This window comes from Globicephala melas, chromosome 2, assembly GCF_963455315.2.
Source record: "Globicephala melas chromosome 2, mGloMel1.2, whole genome shotgun sequence".
Lineage (NCBI taxonomy): Eukaryota > Metazoa > Chordata > Mammalia > Artiodactyla > Delphinidae > Globicephala > Globicephala melas.
The window spans coordinates 129,716,574-129,736,590 of NC_083315.2; the positions used below are offsets into that span (position 1 = coordinate 129,716,574).

General features: G+C 41.8%; 2 protein-coding genes across 7 annotated transcripts in view; one reads left to right on the forward strand and one right to left on the reverse strand.

Annotated features, from left to right (window-relative positions):
- Positions 1-18,721, reverse strand: part of TXNDC16 (thioredoxin domain containing 16) — a 113,575-nt gene extending 94,854 nt beyond the window's left edge. For 2 of the 6 annotated variants that reach the window (XM_030854981.2, XM_060293620.1), the window contains exons 1-6: positions 18,639-18,719; positions 11,619-11,737; positions 10,716-11,016; positions 9,637-9,719; positions 4,450-4,523; positions 3,552-3,626 (exon numbers count right to left, since the gene is read on the reverse strand). In XM_030854981.2, the coding sequence (XP_030710841.1) occupies positions 3,552-3,626; positions 4,450-4,523; positions 9,637-9,719; positions 10,716-10,893 (410 nt within the window). In that variant the 5' untranslated portion in view covers positions 10,894-11,016; positions 11,619-11,737; positions 18,639-18,719. Of the gene's footprint in view, positions 1-3,551; positions 3,627-4,449; positions 4,524-9,636; positions 9,720-10,715; positions 11,017-11,618; positions 11,738-18,539 lie in introns of all 6 variants that reach the window. The other 4 variants (XM_060293617.1, XM_060293616.1, XM_060293619.1 and 1 more) reach the window with 4 other exon arrangements.
- A 554-nt stretch (positions 18,722-19,275) lies between these two features.
- Positions 19,276-20,017, forward strand: part of GPR137C (G protein-coupled receptor 137C) — a 55,172-nt gene continuing 54,430 nt past the window's right edge. The window contains exon 1 of the mRNA XM_030854982.2: positions 19,276-19,773. Within this exon, the coding sequence (XP_030710842.1) occupies positions 19,375-19,773 (399 nt within the window). The 5' untranslated portion in view covers positions 19,276-19,374. The remainder of the gene's footprint in view (positions 19,774-20,017) is intronic.

Consider the following 20,017-nt stretch of genomic DNA (forward strand, 5'->3'; position numbering starts at 1 on the left):
TAGAGCCTGTGAGCCACAACTACTGAAGCCCAAGTGCCACAACTACTGAAGCCCACGTGCCTAGAGTCCGTGCTCTGCAACAAGAGAAGCCACCGCAGTGAGAAGCCCCCGCTCCCCACAACTAGAGAAAGCCTGCACACAGCAACGAAGACCCAACATAGCCATAAATAAATAAAAGAAATAACCAGCTCTAGGACAAAATCACCCTTTAAAAAAAAATGATAGAAAAGTGGGCAAAAGATATCAAGCAACAGTTCAGTTCCATTTCTAGGAATAGTATACAACTGAAAAGAGTACAAGGGAGGAACTGCTTGCCAGGAACTGGTTATTTCAAACTGATGCTTTTAGCACAAAGAAGTAGGGTGACGGCTTGAGAGGCATTTTTTTCCTCGTGGCAATTTGCAAGGTACAGCTATGATATGGCATACTATTTAGCACAGTTCTTCAAGATTCTAAATATCATTACTGAAAATTTTTGTAAAATACTGTATTCCACAAGTCAGTTTTCTTACATTTGAAACAAAAATGAGGGCATTGCCTCTTTGGAATTCTACCTCCTTGACATTTGTGTTTTCCTGCTCAGTTTCTTCTTCCTTTATATGTTGGTGTTATCCTAGGATGTTCCCTAGATGACCTACATGTTGACAACACTCCCCAGGGGTGCAAATTCCTACAGCTGCCTACTCAAGACTCAGGTAAGATGGGCATCCAACTTGTTAACGTAGACTCATTTTCTCCTGTAAATTTGCCCTTCATCCTTGCCTACTTCAGATGGTGATCAGATCAGATGTGGGGTAGAGTGAGATGGGAAGGAAGGAAAAGAAGAGATCAGGGATTAATCAAATTAATCGTTACCAAGCCCGGTTCATTTTACCTCCTAAGAATTAAAAAGAAAACCCCCTCTTTGCTATCTTTACTTCCCTAGATTGCACAATAGCCACACAATGGTGTCTACATGTGCTTGGACCCCACAGATTTGTCTCTCACCCACCAGAAAGAGCCCTCAAGTGCTACTCTGATCACATCACTTATCTGCCTACAACCCTGCAGTTGAGCAAGCAGGTGTTGAAGTGGTCACTTAGGACAGAGAGCCAAACTAAAAGTAACAACCAAGCCTTTATTCACTTACTGCGACAGTGCAAGCAAGAGGCAAAAGGAGAGGCACAGCCTCCACGATGTTCCGTTCCCATCCCCCGCCACTGAACAGCTCCAGGCCGGGGCCAGTGGGCGTGGGAATCATCTCATTCCAAGAAGGCTCCTGCCTCTTTATGGACCCGTGGAATGGTGGGGGGACTGAGCAGGTGAAGGGCGAGGAGAAGAAAAGTACAGAGTTAAAGCAGAGAAAGTGTTTAGCCAAAGACCTGTGATAAGGAGGTCTTGGCAAAGCACCTGGAAGGTGCCTCAGGCCACGTCCCTGATAATGAGGCCCCAAATGGAGACACCTGGGACTAAAGGCCAGTCTGGTCAGAAGGATGGGAGAGGGAGGGGTCCGAGGGATTGGGAAGGGGAGGGGTCTGAGTCCTGGACCTCAATTTTCTCTAGAAAACTGCAATGCTCTGGCTGTGCACCAGTCTGGTGTGGGAGAGCACCTTTCCCCTATGAGGCCTGCTGGGCAAAGCTTGTAATTGCCCGTGGTTGGGTCTGAAAGATCACACAAGGATTCTGGCCCAGAGCTGGCCTCCTCACCCTTCAGGGGCTACCCCAAAGCCTAAACTTCTTCACGTGGTAAACAAAGATCCCTTCCTCTGACCCCATGCCAACTTCTCTGCTCTCACCTCCTGCTTCACATTTCAGACTCCAGTAAAAACTACCCTCTCCAAACTGTCCTAACCTCCCTGCCTGGGCTCACAGTTTCCCCTGCTTCTTCCACCTTCCATTTCTTCACCGGGCAAACCCCCGCTTATCCTTTAAGACTCATCCCAGGTGCCACCTCCTTCAGGAAGGCTTCTTAACAAACATCCACCCTCATTCTAGACACAAGGAACTATTCACTACCCTGTGGACATATGCAGACGTACTTCTACTATTTCACTTCCTACATATTTTCTGTTTACATATCTGTCTCTGCAACAAAACATTAAATTCTTAGAAAACAGAGCCACATCTTACGCTGTCTTGCATCTCCAGTGCCTTACAAGTGTCTGGCACATAGCAGGAACGTGGGGAATACTCTATTTGTGGAATTAGTGTTCTATAAATCAGCATTAGTACAGCACAAGGAATAGGACACCATGGCAGGATTGAATGACACAAGCCCCACAGGATACCCAGTTCAGGTAACAGCGTCCTCTCCACATCTAAGGCCCAGTTGTTTCGAAACCACCTTGTCATCAGGCTGCCCAGCATGGACCTGCCGCTCCAGGATTTGCTGTCAGACTTGTCAAAGACAACCTTAGTCTCCCCTCCCTCATCCCTTAAAGAATCTTCTTTCTCTGATTCTTCACCCTTGTTTCTGGGTCAAAGACAGTCATTGGGTATCCACTGTAAAAAGCATAAACGAGTAAGCTTCTTGAGAACAAATATATCTATGACTTGGACTTTTTGCTAAGCTTTTCATGACCCTCACTCTCAAGATAGCCACCCCTTCTCTATCCCAGGAAAGGGCTTCCAAGGCAGCCCAACAGGTCTTTGGAATTCCTTCTTCAAAAGGCCATCTTTCATGCCTTACAACTGGCTGCTCAGTCCACAGGCCTCAGGGTCCATGGTTGGCCGGGATTTCTAAAGACTGTTATTAATATATTATTAGTACTGGAACATGTGATAACCACAACTTGTCACCTATCAAGTTTAGAGTTTCCTGTAACTTAACTTTCACACCATTTTTGCGAGAATCAGGTAGAAGAAGAGGAGGAAGATGGGAGCCACACAGAAAACAGAGATAGTCAAGGTCAGCAAAGGTCTCAGCAAACGTTAATTTGGAAAAGTCCCTGTAAACTCGTGTCCTGAAAAAGTCATAGCTTCTAGCTCTGTTACCAAAGATACTACTACTTCATTTGAGGAGAGACTGCAGGAGTGGACCCCAGGTAGGGCTGAATCCCAGGCCTAAAGATTCCATGCCAGGCAAGTTAAATTAGATTCACTCTCTCTCAATAAACATTCAGCGCGTGCTGGGAACACCTGAAATGTTTCTGCACGTACTGAGCAGGAACGGAGCTACAGACTCCGGAAAAAAAAAAAAAAAAAAAAATCAGGCTGGGGTGAAAAGGAGGCTAGATACTTCAAAAACCCTAGTGAGAATAGCAAAGATGAGCTTCTGTCCTGGTAACATCCTCACTCCACAGACAGAATCAAAGGCAAGAGCGATTGTATGAGCCAGGTGGCCGTGCTGTGCCACCTCCTACTTTTATACAGAATATCTCCATGTTTCTGTATCCTCTGCCATTCAAGACATTTTAGATCCTCTGTGTGGGAAGACAGACCAGCAATATGTGTGAAACTGATGCTTACAAGTATAATGCTAAGACCCTAAAATATTGTAATGGACTGTGGTTGTCTAAAATGAAATCAACAGATAAATAACGAGTAAGTAAATGGGTATCCCCTGTACTTACAAGAGAACATGAGCAACGATGGCATCCACATCGAACAAGGTATCGGTTGGGAATTCTCTGAGTAATATGTGACCCCTGCAAAAAGTTTTAAAAAGCATTACAGAAATATTTCCTTAGCATTCAATTCACTTGTCTCTCTAACACACCAGGCTGGAAGCTCTGGCAGTTCTTGGAGCCTGTGTCTTATCCACTAGCCGATATACCTACCAGAGTGCTGGCCATGATACACACTCAAATATTTACTGAACACACAGGCACAGATACACTGACTTTGAAAAGCTTAGGCCCTGGGCCCGGCAGAAAGACTGGGAAGCAACAGGAGTCCCAACCAGGCTTCCTCCCAGCACACGCAGATTCCCCAGATGGGCTGGGAAGGAGACAAGCAGGAGACAGAAAGAAGGGTCCTCAGCAGTAGGTCCCTGAGGAGACAGGATCTCTCCCCACTTCCTAGGCCAAATCCCAAGAGTGTGAGGAAAGGATTTTGAGAAAACTCAGATTAGCAGACCCAAGTAACGGAGGAATCCATAACCTGGACATCTGCAGATCCCTCAAAAATAAAGTACATTTATTTCCCACCCGAATATGGACCTGACATACCTACTTAGAACACTAAATCTGCTAAGTGCTCACTTACCAGGCCTTTGCCGTCAGAGCTTACATAAGATTCTCATTTAATAGCCAAAACAATCCTGTGAGGTAGGTATTAATCTCCTCAATTTACAGATTAGGAAGCGAAGTGGAGGTAACAAATCTATTAGTTAGACTTCTTGCTAAGCTTCATATGACCCCTACTACATACACCTTTATTCTGGCCTAGTGATATTTTATATACTTGAATATTCTAGAAGTATAGCTTTATGTTTGTCCATCTGAGCCAAAAAAACTAAAAATAGTTTACCTGAATAAATATGCTTTCATCACATTCTTTTCGCTTCCACAGTACCTCGATGTTTCTTCTGTGACGCAATTAACCTTTAAAAGATTATATTTAACGTTTAGAGTACATATCAAAAGGTCAAGTTTCTTGGTTAGGGAAACAGAAAGGAAAATTAAACATTACAGTTTGTCTCCAGATCAAATTTTTTTTACTTTTCTTTCTGATTTGTATGCTATAATTGCTCACTTATTCAAGTGCTTGAGGTAACCCGGAGAAAGGAACTGTTCCTACACCTAAGAGTTATATTTAATTATACCTAAGATTTAATTCAATCTGATGAACGAAGTAGAAGATAACGAGGTAGGAAAGGAAGGAAACAATTAAGGCAGGACAAGAAAATCATGAGCAAAAGCCAGGAAGCACAGAAGTGGTGCTAAGTTGGGACCACGAAAGCATCTCAGTAGCTGGAGCACAGGTATAGCAGATATTGCTGGCTCCTAACCCCAAATCCATGCTACCCTTTTGCATCACTAACAGAATTTCATTAAAAGCAAGTGCCCCATTAAAAGACTTTTCCAGACTCCCCCAACAGCTAAGGCTGGCTAAATGATGTTAGGAGAAGTCACTGGTTTGGGATGCCTAGAAGGATCTTAAAAGGGGGTTGAGTGATAGATACTCTTGCTCTTCCCACTTCTTTCTGACAAAAAAAAACTGACAAGACAGGTAGGCACCAGCAGTCATCATGGACCATAAGGCATCTTTAAAGAAGAAACCTTTGCTAAGGATGGTGCAACAGAAAGAATGAACCTGAGTCCCTGATGATGTTAGAGAAGCCACAACAGCCCTTGATAGCTTACAATCAGGACTCTATGTGAAAAACATAAGGCCAATCCTGGCAGCAACATGGAGATACAATGGAAGACATGAGAGCACAAAGGCAAGGAAGCCGGTTAATAGTGTATCCCATCCGTACAGGTCAGGGATGACTGGGACCTGTAGTAAAGCAGAAAAGGACAGAAGACATTCAAGCGACTTTCCACAAATACAGTAAGTAAAACTAGGGAGAAGACTGAGCGTGTAATATGCAACATGGGATAGATGGGGGAAGGCAAGAGATAAAGAGGATGAAGAGGTTTTTAGATGGGGCAAGTGGGTAGCCACCGACATAACTTACCAAAACTAAGTCTGGAAGAAGAACAGTTAGTATTTTGTTTTGGATTTTGTTAAGTTAGGGTTTTTTTGGTTTTTTTTAGATGAGGCTTTTTTGTTTTTGCTGTTCAAGTTAATTTTAACAGAGTTTGAGAAAGCAGAGTGACAAGTGGGAAAGCTACATTTGTTTTATAGAAAAAAGCTACTAAAAGAGAACCGATACTCAAAAAAGATATGAGGAATAGAGAATTCGAATTAAAAGAGTACGGTCATAACCAAAAACAGTGAATTTTAGTGTATGTAGTTTTTTTTTTTAATTTTTAGAAGTCAGAGCATAGGGGATGGTTGGTATTATGACGACAGATTTATCCATTCACCCGCTCAACACACATTTGAACACCTACCATATGTTAGTCACTGTTCTCATCACTAGGAGTACAGTTAAGTTCCAAATTAAAATGTTTATCTTTAGAACTTACATTCTAAAAGTAGAGACGGACCATTAAAAAAAAAAACTAATTAGTATGCAATGTTAAGGGCTATAAAGAAAAAAGCACTATTAAAGGGATAGTACATGACCGAACATTTTAGGTAAGTCATCAAAGAAGACTTCTCTGAGGAGGTGACATTTGCACAAAGAACCGAAGTAATGGAGTGATGCATACAAATATACAAATATGTGGAAGAGATGAGTTCTAAGCAGAGGAGAAAATACCTGCAAAGGCCTTATGGAAATACACACCTAGAAGGTCCAAGTAAGAGAAAGATGACTAGCATGTGTCAGGAACAAGCTGAGCAAGGTGGAAGAACAGAAAATGAGATTAGAGGAATTAAATGTCCAAAGAGGAGTTTCCATGTTAGTATAACTGTAATGGGAAGCCTTTCTGAGAGAGCAGCAATGTGATCTGACTTACATGTGGAGAAGGGTTCAGTGAGACAAGAGTGAAAGGAGAAAGGCCAAATAGGAGGCTTGTGGTTTCCCAGAGGAGAAGTGAGGACAGTTTAGACAAGGGTAGGGGGGTAAAAGTGAAGGTACAGGAAGTGGTCAGATGTGAAAAGTTTTGATAGCAGAACTTGAAGGACTTAATGATGGATTGGTTATGACAGAAAGGATGACAAAGGTTTTTTGTTTTAAAATCTACATTGATACAGTAATATAGTCATACCAGCTTTCTTTTGGTTATTATTTGCATGATATATATTTTTTTTCCTTCATTTGCTTTAAGAATTTCTAAAGCCTTTATTTTAAGATGCATTTCTAAATAGCTTACAATTAGGTTTGGTTATTGTTCCCAGCCTGACAATCTTTTTCTTAACTGGAACACTTAGTCCATTTATATTTTAGTGTTTTCTTCATCTATGTCTGTCTCCTGAAATCTTAACTTTTGAAGACAATCTCAAAATGCTACTTTTTGTGAAGTCTTTCCCAATACCACAGTATGACCTTCCACCTTGATGATCATGTAAGATTTCTTTCTTTTAAACCTCTACAGCATTTTATTTGTATCTCTTTTTATAATGACCAAGTTCTGCTAGTTATTAAAATGGTCTATGGGAATTCCCTGGCGGTCCCGTGGTTGGGACTCCTCACTTTCACTGCCAAGGGCCCAGGTTCAACCCCTGGTTGGGGAACTAAGATTCTTACAACCTGTGCAGCGCGGCCAAAAAAGAAAAAAGTCTGTGAATGTGTTTTATCGCCCCATTTTGGATATATACTCTCCAAAGAAAGAGACTGGGGTCTTAGCCATTTTGCTATCCAATAAAAGACTAAATATAGCAAGCTCGTTTCAATCTCATAAACAGTACTGAGTATCTACTATGCACCAGGGACTGAGCTAGGTACTCAATATAGGTCTATCTCTTTCACCCAGTCTCCTTTCCACATAGCTTAAGAGTCCTCAACTGCAAAAGCTTTACAAACTGTTAGTTCATAAAGGTAACCCCTGGGCATGAACCTTAATATTCTACTCTAGTTACTAGACACACAGTTACTAGTTACTAGTTTATTAGTTACTAGATAACAGCATGACTATCCCTTTAGAGTATCATACCAACCTAGCATTTTGTTTCTAAATTTCAATTTTGATTTTGATTCAAAGCTCCTTAAAGATGAGTGCCATTATCATTCCAGAGTATAAACAGTGGTTCAAAGTTAACTGAGACCTCTATACAAAACAGAATTGACATTAAAAAAGAGGTTTTTGAGGTATATAAACATGATATAATAAGAAATATATATTTGGTCTTTGCCCCTTGTTCCTAACACAGAGCTCCTAAAACCCTGTAATTTCCTGCATGATAGAGTGCCAGGAGTATCTTTTCTTCTAATATTTGGTCTTTAACCTGAAATATAAGAGCTTCTGAAACGCTTGGAATCTCTGGGAGTGATAAGAGTGTCTGTTTGCATGCTAATGAGATGACTGGTGGCTGGGGGCCCCTAGACAGCTTCAAGATGGGGGCTGGTTACCAGCAAGACAAGGGAAAGATCAGAGGGTGGGAACTTTCAGCCCCACCTCCCCACCTTAGGGCTGGAGATGGAGTTAATCAGCAACGGCCAATGATTTGACCAATCATGCCTACATAACAACCTCCATAAAAACCCTAAACTACAGGGTGTGGAGAGCTTCCAGTGAACACATCCAAGTACAGGAGGATGACACACCCCAAACCACACGGGGATAGAAGCTCCTGCACTTGAAACTCTTCCAGATGTTGCCCCGCACAGCTCTTCCATTTGGCTATTCCTGACATATCCTTAATAAGAAGTCAGTAATAGTAAGTAAAGTCTTTCCCTGAGTTCTGTGAGACATTATGGACAATTATGGAACCTGAGGAGGGGGTTGTGAGAACCGCCATTTGGAGCCAAGTCCTACAGAAGTCGTAGGGAGCCTGGGGACCCACTCACTCCTTGTGACTGACATCTGAAGTGAGGGGCATCTCATAGGACTGGGCCCTTAACCTGTGGGGTCTGTGCTAATTCTGGGTTGTTAGTGTCAGAACTGCTTCATATGAAAAACACACATCTGGTGTCAGAAGTGTTCTGCGGTGAGAGTGAACAGTTTCTCTTTAAAAGTCACAGTTAACTTTTCTATGCTTCCTGCCCTGGGAACTCTAGCTTCAGGGACCAAGAGGGACAGTAGCCATCTCTCAAAGGAGGAAGGCTAATGAACTAAGAAAGAATAAATGTACACAGAAAGTCAGGGAGACACTAATCTGAAAGAATTTAATAATCACTGGGTTACTAATCATTCCGTTTTCTGAGGTACAAATTCTAAGTTTAAACTAAATGAAAGGCTCCTGTAGCTATCTAAACCATGATGCATGTGGAAATTTTCCATAATACTCCATGGCAAGTTCAAACACTTTTTGAGAAAAAAATTAAGTATGTAATTTCAAATTAGGTTGTTTTGCACAGGCTCTGGACGCACAGGCTCAGCGGCCATGTCTCACGGGCCCAGCCGCTCGGTGGCATGTGGGATCTTCCCGGACCGGGGCACGAACCCATGTCCCCTGCGTTGGCAAGCGGACTCTCAACCACTGAGCCACCAGGGAAGTCCCAAATTAGGTTGTTTTAACTTTTTTCTAAAAATAAATATGAGAACCCACAACATAAGCAATTATAAAGACTTAGAAGAATAGGAAAGAAAAAAAAAACACTTGAATTACTTCAATTTTGGTACCTCAGTTTGTGTTAAAAGAAAAATTTTAATAGCTAAATTATGGACATCTATTATGATATATTTGTCAGGCAAAAAAAAAAAACTTAAATAGAAGATTGAAAAAATAAATGACACCATAGCCCCAATAGAATGGTTTACAAAATAAAGTTCTAAGCTCCAGAATTTTAAGTAGCTTTTTTTCCCCTGTATTTATAATTTATACAATAATCTGGAATTAACTATACTTCTGTTTATTCTTATGAAAAAAAAGGTAGAAAAACTATTTTTCCAGTTTGGAAAAAGATGTGAAACAATGTAGTATTTTTAGATACTCAGTCTTAGGTCACACAGTTGTAAAATGTTTGTCACTAGTAATTTATTAACATAAATATCTTTCTACCTTTGTGACTGAAATTCCATAGTCCTGGAGAGGTTTATCAGCCTCATTCAGTTCTTCAAGAAATACAGAGGTACTTGGAGAATCTAAAATAAGAAATGTTTTATGAATGTTTTATGACTTGCCCCTTAGGAAAGATGAATTTTTAAAATTAAAGCCCAAAGCTGCAAACTGAAAAAGAAATATATTAGTTTGCCCAACTAGTATGCAACAACAAATAATCAAGTAACTAAATGAACCTAGTTACAAATTCTTGTACCCTTATTTCCTATTGCCTCATTACTCTTATTTCTAATATTTTTATCATGACATATTTTCACTTTGTAAGTGACCTTAAATGCTTTCTAAACATAAACTGGATAAATGTTTAATTTAAATGGCACATTTGGCGTTACTTTTCCAAGTTTAATACTATATACACAACACACAGGTACAAAATTTTCAAAATGATTTTAAAATACCATTTTCAAATCACAATTGTAATAAGGGAGCCAACAAAAATATGAAGTCACTTCATTTACTAATTCCAAGAATAGTATTTTTTAAGGCACAAAACAACTTAAATGGAACCATGATAATGATAAGTTATGTTCAATAGTTATATTAATCAATTCAGTATAATTAATGGTACAGCTAAAGCAGAGTATTAAACTAAGGCATTACTAATACTATATTTAAAGTTTGAAAACACTTTTAAAATATTTACATGCTAAAAATATCCAAAAGTTTACTTTCAGAAATGATGATGAAATTCAGATATTATTAACAGCTAATTCTTATCTAGTATTTACTATGGACTAAGCACATGAGTAAAGTCACTTAATCCTCACAATAAATTTATAAAGCACACACTATTTCCTCATTATGGATGACAAAAAAGACACGTGGAGAGGCTAAGTGACTCAACCAAGGTCACACAGCAGGTCAAGTGGCAAAGTCAGGATTGAAACCCAGGCAGGCATATTATAGTAGCAGCGTTAAAGCACCTATTATTAATCCTGATAATAAATTCTTCCTAGCATATTGATTAAACAGCAATAGAAACATCACAAAAATCATATTAGAATATAAAAAATACTTACCAGCTTGACAAAAATAAGCTAAGGTAGCTTTTCCTGGTTGCAATGTACTGAAGAATTTCTGAGGACTCAGCTCTGGTAGAGAGTCTACTGCTGACATATAAAAAATGCACATCATGACAAAAGAGATGCCAACTCTAAGTACACTGAAACTGGAAGACATCATCAGCTGTGGCTGCATATGGGCAGGAGAGTCAATTTTGTTCACCGCTGTGTTCTGTTGCCCAGGACAATACCTGGCAAGAGTAGGCGTTCAACAGAGTTTTTCTGAATGAATTCATTAAATAAATGAATGAAGTAAAATCTGCAAAAAGAATAATATAAGGCATTACTTCCATGTTTGATTTTACTAATACTTTACTATTTCCTTCTAGTAAAAACATGAGAGGGGATGATATATAATGACATTGATTTAATAATACTATGAATTTTTGATACTTGCAAAAGATATCAAAGATATCTGGAAAATGCAATACTAAGTATGTTAAGTTTAATAGATATTTATGGTGTATGCTAAGCTGTCATTTTTAAGGATTCTAAAATTAATTTTCAAACATTATCCAATCCATTTATTTTAAACTGGGTATTTTATCTTTCTCTACCTAGAGTAGATGTACAATTAACACTCAAATAGCAATTAAAACCACTAACGTGGAAATGAGAGCCAAAATATATGTCTACTACGTTTACATTCTTTTTACTTTAAATCCCCTAGAAGATATCTATTAAAACTATTTAAGAACATTCCTTCTTAATGTACATTTAGTAATTCCTAAGACTTAGATTTATTTAAACAGTTTAGAAATTCAAGTATCTTTTTCAACTCATATTTTAATTCAATTCTATTTTCTGAACTCAGATTTGCTCTAGATATTATCATCTCATCTTCTTTCATGCTGTACTTACTCCCATGCTGTCCTCTGTATCTGCTGTCAATTATCTTTGTCTTATACTTTTGCTACTTTCAAATTTCTTTTGAACAATTTCTTCTTTCAGGAAGCTTTTCTACTGATGATATATATTATCTACATTTAAAAGAAGATAGTTTAGGAAAATTAGTTTTTATATTAAACATCGCACTTCTAGAAGGTAAAGATATACCCACAGGTATAGGTGAGAATTTTGTTTTAATTTTAATTTCAAATAGAACCCTTATCTTTTTTTTTTTTTTTTTTGCTGTACGCGGGCCTCTCACTGTTGTGGCCTCTCCCCGTTGTGGAGCACAGGCTCCGGACGCACAGGCTTAGCAGCCATGGCTCACGGGCCCAGCCGCTCCGCGGCATGTGGGATCTTCCCGGACCGGGGCACGAACCCGTGTCCCCAGCATCGGCAGGCGGACTCTCAACCACTGCGCCACCAGGAAAGCCCGAACCCTTATCTTTTAAACAAAGATCACTAGGTCAAAACAGGAGACAGGAGAATATAGCAAGAATTACTCATAAGGATAGGAGTGGAACTTTTCAGTAAAGAAATGATTAAAGAATAAAAAATTTAGGAAAAAATCATACTAAATTAGACACCTACCATTTCAATGGTCATGAAAGACCATTAACTCTTCAATTTAGCATTTCAGGGGTAATGAGAAAAAATTTACTCTTCAATTTATTGTACAATAGAATTGATAAACTGAAACTCCATATACTCTGGTCTTTCAATACTATCAACAAGCGTATAATAACTCTCCGTAAGGAACAGGTATTCCTAAAACAGGAGCTAATTACTTATTGATTACTTCCTAATAATTCTTTTCACTAGAACTAGTTTATATCAAGCAGTGAACAAATTTGCCATCAACTTTTAATAATGAGCCAAGAGTTCAAAAACTCAAGGAGAATGAGGAGTGAGGACTGAGAGAGGTATGTAAAAAGTAATTTTAATAATATAATTAAGAGGTATCCTTGACATTAAAGTATTATACATTAAATCTATTTTAAACCAGCATATTTTAAAGCCACTTTATATTAATGAAAATGGTATAAAATGAGTCATCCAATATTTTCCTTATGTTCTGAGGGAGAGATGCATGCATCCTGAGGCCGAAAGAATATAACATGTTACTGTATGAAATAATTCCAACCTAATTAAAAGGATAAACATTTAAGTAAAAGCACAAATGAGAAATCCAAGTATAAATATCTTTTTTCCTGGCCCTGTGGTTACAATTCAGTCATTTAAACACTAAATTGGATACTAAAGTTAACATACTCTTTTCACGTAGAGTGTATTTGGTAGAACCAAAGGTCTAACCACACACATTCAATGCTTGAATACTTCCCCACACCCACCTCATTGGACAGATTAGATTATCCATATGAACGTACTATGCATTTCGGCAATTAGAGATGTGGGTGATTATTCAGAGATAGGTACTCAGTAGTAACTTTTGCAGTTTTCTCCATCCTTTTGTAAGTTTGATTATTTAAAAAATTACTTAAAGCAGAGAATACTGTGTGGGTCAGCTAGAAACACAGCTTATATGGTCATAAGATACACACTGAATAATGATTTAACCAGATCCGTAACAGAGTTGAGTTGAGTTGAAAGTAAGGGAGCATACAGTCAGGGTGGGAAAAGGGATGAAAGAGAGCTAAATCTTCATTTTTCACGAGACCAAAAGCCAAGTTTATTGGAAATGGAAAGATCAACACCAAAAGAAACTGTGAGTGGTTCAAAGTAATTGCCTCTGAGGAACAAGAAATTGGAGGGGGTAAGATACCAAGGGGAATTTTGAAGCCTTCTAGAACTGACTCTTTTAAACAGTGTACCTTTTCACTTTGACTTAAAAAGAAAAATATTACTTGTATGTAATCAAATCTTCCATAGCTACTACTCATATTAATCCAATCTACCCCTGTGGTGTCACTAAAAAGTGTTCATTTCACATGCATGGTAATTGAAATGCTTTTGCCCAGAGACATGGTCTCCTCATAAAAATAACTTTAAACAAAGAGAAGGCAAGTGTGGATGGGAAATAGTGAGGAAAGAGAACACCTAGCAAGAACAGAGTTAAAAACAAAGCTACAGAGGGTACTTGGTGACTTTCTTCTCTGGTAGTTAGAAAATGGGATAGAGAACAACACTTAATGCTTCAAAATTTAAGTGTCACCACAAAGTGCTGAGTTCCTTGGGAGGAATGTGGCCTTGTTACCTTGGTGTGATGGTTCATCAGTATGGGGTAAACAGTTCCAGTTCTCCTGTCAGCTATACCTAGGATCACACTTAGCTTTCTGCACTTCCCACCACTACTGAAGTTTGAGGCCACCACGTGACTTACCCTGGCCAATAAAATGGGAGCCAAAGTGGCCTGTCTCAGGCAACAGTTTAACAGCTACTGTGTCATATGCCTGCCTTTCTTTTCTTCTGTCATAGTCACTGAAAACACTCAGATGGTGGCTGTTTGTCAGCATGGCTCCCAGATGAAGCACAGCCCAGAGAACCCCCAGCTGGTATGCAATGAGCATATGATATAGGAAGAAATAAACTTCGTTGTCTTAAGCCACTGAGATTGGGGTTTTTTATTGTAGCATAATCTAGTTTATCTTCACTGGTGTACAAACTAGAAGTGAGGTGCTGCCTTAACAAGAACCCCACATACTCGCTCAGGCGCCACGCAGCAGGAAAGCTGTTCTGGGAGTACTCAGGGAAACTCTCCTCAAAGAAACATAGAGACAAGACCTCAACAAATGATCCATGTTAAGGAATAACAAAACATTTGATGAAACTGTCGCTACAGTAAGTTGGAGGTGACAAGTACCTAATGAATTTACGAGCACATGCTAGGTTCACGTGGCTAAAGAACTTATCTATGGCCCTAAGAGAAGAGGCTGGAAGACAGAAATGAGTACTGTGTGATAGTTGCTGTTGATTGTGTTTAACGAGGTATTAAAAGAAAGGTACTCAAAGAAGCACCACCATCCAAAAGACTAAGCTGTTCAAAACTTAAAACAATCCTTAAGCCCCCATGCTTGTAGGGTCCGGAAACAAGCTGACAAAACTACTCAGCCATGGAAAGAAGCCACATTCTCCAAAGCCAACTTCAGGTGGGGCCAAAGATAATAAAAATGAAAGGATCTCTTGCAGGGCATAAAGCCAAGGACCATAGAGAACTATGCTCCAGGGAATGTGCTAGAATATGAACTGTATGTCACTGGTCCACAATAATGAGATAAACACAGAAAATGCATATAAATGTTTAGAAGCTTTTATAGCAATTTCACACAGTAATATTGTGTCTGTTGCATCTAATTATTTTTAAAGTGGGCTAGTCATTCAATGTGTTTTTTCATATCATCTTTCTTATAATTTAGAGCTCTAGCAATATCTGCCCAGCAAGATTCCAAAATTGCTACAGTCCAGAGTCTGGTATATGTCTTCCATTCTTCTCCTCTCCAAATGGGAACACTTACTATAGTTTATAGTTATCTGTCCCTACACTATGTATTCAACAGGGTGACGGAGACAGATAATTTATAAAGATAGAGACTACAAGAGATTATGGCTACTGGGTACTACTCAGAGATCCCAGACTTTGAGCTTGCAGTGACTGGATGGGATTTAGGGGTTATCTCCACTGAGAAGAGCCAAGGATTAAGTACATGTAGGAAGGAGAATATCTATTGACAAAAAGGGTAGACTGTCCAAATGTTTCTAGTTCTCTGCACATGTTAAAATCCTACTCCCCACTTCCTTGAGTTAGGTATGGCCATGACTTGATTTGGCCAATGAAATGTGCAAAGTGAATATGTAACTTCTGGAAGCTTTTAAGAGTTAACATATATGTATCATGAAGCATGACACACTTTGTTCTCTGCTATGATGACTGAAAACACTCAAACCAAGGTCTTCTCTGTTGAACCAAGTCTCAGAAAGAGGACAACATGGGGCAAGGTTCCCAGCCAACTCAGTGTTAACATAAAATAAACTTTACTTTAAATCTCTGAAGATTTAGGGTTGTTTTTACAGTATAACCCAACCTAGCCCTATTTGTTTTAGTAACAGCTAAGAGGAGAGTGACTTGAACATAAATACATATCCTAGATTTTTAAAGCAGTATATTTCAAAGAATTCACAAGAAATTGACCCAATTTCACTTTAGAAAGATTCTAAAAGGGAAGATGACTCTTTAAAATACAACTGGTACCACAACCAGTGCCAATACAAAAAGAAAATGGAAGTCATAGGCAAATGTTTGCCTATCCTACACACAGACACCTCACAACTAAGTGCAGACTCTTAACCTTTGGGGCTGGAAGGAGCCCTCAGTTCCTCAGTATAACGCTCCTGGTGGAACTAATCAGAGTCAGTAGGCAAGATGTAACTTTTGCCTGATCCCTAAACTCTAAACAAGTATGCATGCACAGGTCATTTAAAAGTTGGAAAAAATATGTGACATTTAACTAAGGACAAATACAGGAGGATGACAAGCACTGTAAGAATGGATGAGTAAGGCTACAGTACAAAAAGGGCTAAAGCTTGCAAATAAAAAGTTAAAGGCAACAAAAGTTTGTTTTGCTCAGCACCGGAATTCTGAGAAAGCCCCCAAGGGCAATGATGAGGAAGTACTTCAAGAGAAAAACACTGATCATCTTGCTAGTGAGAGGAGGGGGCAAAGATTTGCCTTTCTGCGTAGGTGGAGCAACTGGTGGCCCTCTTCAGCTACAGCAATCACACTTTGGGATTGGGTCCTACATATAATAACACTTGGCAAATGGTTCTGCTTTTAAATGTTTGAAAGAACATTGTGCTAGAGTAATCTGCTCTCTCAAAACAACAATATTCAACCATTGTGTATTTGGACATATTTCCAATTTTAGGTTACCCAGGAGCAAGCTTTTCTAGAAGACCCTTGGATAGTTTCCCCTTTAAAGGCCTAAATTTCCCTTATGATTAAACATAAAACTAATGGTTTCCCCTCTCAAGAAAGAGAGGAAATTAACAACTGTAAACATTAAACAAATTACACCAAGATCTACAGGCATCATTCTCTGGGAAATGCCACATTTCATATTCTGCAACAAATGGGGCATATAATGCTTACAAAGTTCCTGTAGGAACATTCTGTCAAAAATTAGCTTGCTTACAGTTTAATGCCGCTTTTAGAGAACAGAACCTGCTCACTGAACCTGACTCAAATAAAACGTTGATTAGATCTCATCACAGTTTACCACTTAAGACCCAAAGGAGGCAATAAAAGGAGTCAACATCTATCCACTTAAGAGTTCCCTCAAGGGAGTGGGGCAAAATCTTCTACCTGCACCCCCCATATATATGCCCCCAAAAAAGGAAGGGAAAAAAAAGCGGATATTCTGATTTGCTATGACACTGGAATAAAAAGTCTCACAAACAAAGATGTAAAACTAGTATGGGTGCTATCCAAATGTCGTTTACTCTCACTTTGAGTAGAGAATACAGGAAAAAAAAGAAAAACCCCTTCATGGTGAAAATCTATTCATGACCTGATTCGTTGATTATAGAAGATACAAAAATAGGCCATGCCAGAGAATAAGAGGCTTTCCTGATTTTGACAAGTGCCTAAAAGCACATAACTCTGAGTTTATGCTTAATTTATGGGCTTAAGCACATAACTGCAATCAGTTACCTCACTGGGGCCCGGAGCACTCTGTCCCCTTTCAAATAGAACTGTGTACTGCCCTAACCACATTCCCTATGAATCCATGAGGCAAATGTCTTCAATTCCAATAAAGCTGAGCTCCTTCTTTAGAGCGCTGATGTTGGATTAGGACTGTTAACTTCTTACAGCAAGTTGTACTCTACTGTAGGCTGCACAGCACAACCTACTCAGCTGAATGTTTCATCAGAGGGATCTCCACATAACAGTGCCAGGCCTAAACATCTATCACAGTTTGTCAGCACACCTACAAAGAATCCAAAACACACCAGTATCTGGTGCCTGGGGAAACTACTGTCCCACAATCTGGAGCACAAGAGATTTTTACCTTCCCTGTGGATCACTTAGCTAGGAAAGAAAGTAGCAACACTCTTCTTAGAATGGTGAGTTAGGAGAGGCTGAGTCTTAGCTGCACCAATAAATGTAGCACTGTCTTTCAGAGGGATACTTATTTAGCGATATGCCACCCATCCTAAGGGGAACACAAATTATTCCCTCACCATTTTGCACTAATTTGCTCATTTTATTACCAAACATCCCCCCCAAAAAAAGTCAACAAATATTATCTCAGTCCAATATACGTGGGAAGATCTATTTATTCCTCATTTATTTACAGCAGAAACATAATATAGCATGTGTTTTGTATATCTCTGAGCCCTAGAAATAGCGCCACCATCCACCACACAGGGGACTAAGGCTTGAAGGAATACATGTGGAATTTAAGAAGCACAGACTATTCTACCTTTTCCTCTCTAGACATTCAAAGACTTAAAATTCTGATTCTGCCGTTTTGCCTAAACTTATGCCCACAGCATCTTTCCAAATTCTAAGTTTTAAAGACCCACCTTCCCCCCACCCTGAGACGGCTTCCATATCCATCCCATTCTAATTCCACTCTTCTTTCTGGGACACATCCCGAGGGAGGGAGGTTCTTTTACTTAGAGCTTCCGTTCAGCCTTCGCCTCATTCCTTGCCCTCTCCCCACAGAAGGTCTCCCGTTTTACTACCTGCTCACGCTAGGGAAAAAAAGAAAGCAAAACGTCCCTTAAAAGGATCCAGGTGAGGCCCCTTCTAAGCCAAACTCCAGAGCTGGGCAGTGCTGTCCTTGCTGGGGGAGAGCCGCCAGGTCTGAATCCCCGCAGGCATCTCTGCTGTCAGAAACCACAGCCCTCGCCTGCAGGACCCGCGCTGCCACCTACCTATCGAGACCTGAGGACAAGACCTGCGGGCTGGGACCCGGACGGCTGACCGACAGTTCCCGCCACAAGAAGGATGAGAGGCAGAAGGCGGGCCCATACCTCGCTTGCCGGGCATCCACGAACCGCTCCCCCTACCTGCGGCTTCGCAGCGCTCCCAACCCTCCGCGCCAGCAGCCTCCACCGCTCGGTGGAGTCTGCCTGCTGGGCAAAAAACAACCGCGAGGCTCCTCCCGGTCCTCGTGGGTCTTACGTGCAGCCTTTCCAGCCAATGGGAAGCGCAGGGGGCGGAGCGACAGCCGCCCCGCTGACAGGCGACAACCGAGCCCGCCCGCAGGCGCGAGCTGGCCGTGCAGTTGCTGGGCCAATCGGCAGCATGGGTGGGGAGTGAAGGGGAGGAGCAAGAGGGGAAAGCGGGCACCCAATCAGAGCTTGGCCTCCTGGAGCGACAGGTCCAGCGGCCTGTGGCCTTCCGAGCGCGGCGCGCAAGGGGCGAGCCCGCTTGGGCCAATCGGCGGGAGCCCACGGTGCGGAGCGAGCACCTCAAATGCTCGGGTTTCTCAGCTGATTGTCTCCAGCCGAGAGTTGTTTTTTGCAGCTACCGAGCCGAGCCGCAGCAGGAGGAGCCGAGACCCCCCGGGGGGGGGGCGGGGAGAGGAGGCGGGGTCCCAGGAGCCGCGGCTGCTCTCCGCGGGGCTCCGGGTCCTGTCACGGCGCTTCCTGGGGTTGGAGGTTGGGGTGGGTGGGGGGTCAGGGAGACATCCTTCTCCCCCTCGACAGCGGCTCCGAGTCCGGCCCCTTGCTTCCCGCGCTCTTTCGCCCGCCCCCTAGCCCCCTCATGAGGGCGTCCGTGCCGGGTCCGGCGGCCGGCCGCGAGCCCTCCACGCCCGGCGGGGGCGGCGGAGGCGCCGCGGTGCCGGGCTCCGTGCAGTTGGCGCTGAGCATCCTGCACGCCCTGCTCTACGCCGCGCTCTTCGCCTTTGCCTACCTGCAGCTGTGGCGGCTGCTCCTGTACCGTGAGCGGCGGCTGAGTTACCAGAGCCTCTGCCTCTTCCTCTGTCTCCTGTGGGCAGCGCTCAGGACCACCCTCTTCTCCGCCGCCTTCTCGCTCAGCGGCTCCCTGCCCCTGCTCCGGCCGCCCGCTCACCTGCACTTCTTCCCCCACTGGCTGCTCTACTGCTTCCCCTCCTGTCTCCAGTTCTCCACGCTCTGTCTCCTCAACCTCTACCTAGCGGAGGTAAGGCGGGAGGACCAGCACGCGGGGCCGGGCGGGAGAGCGGGGCTGCCGAGTTCAACTCGGGCTGAGGACTGGTGGCGGGGGGGGGGGCGGTGCGAACCGCGAGAGGCGGACCCGAGAGCAGCCCGGGGGAAACCGAGGCACGCATGGTGTGTGCGCCAGGGTTCTCGTCCTAAACTTAAGCAGCCGATCGGCTCGACGACTGAGGGGCTTGCGGGGTGTGAGCGAGAGTGTGTGTTCCGAC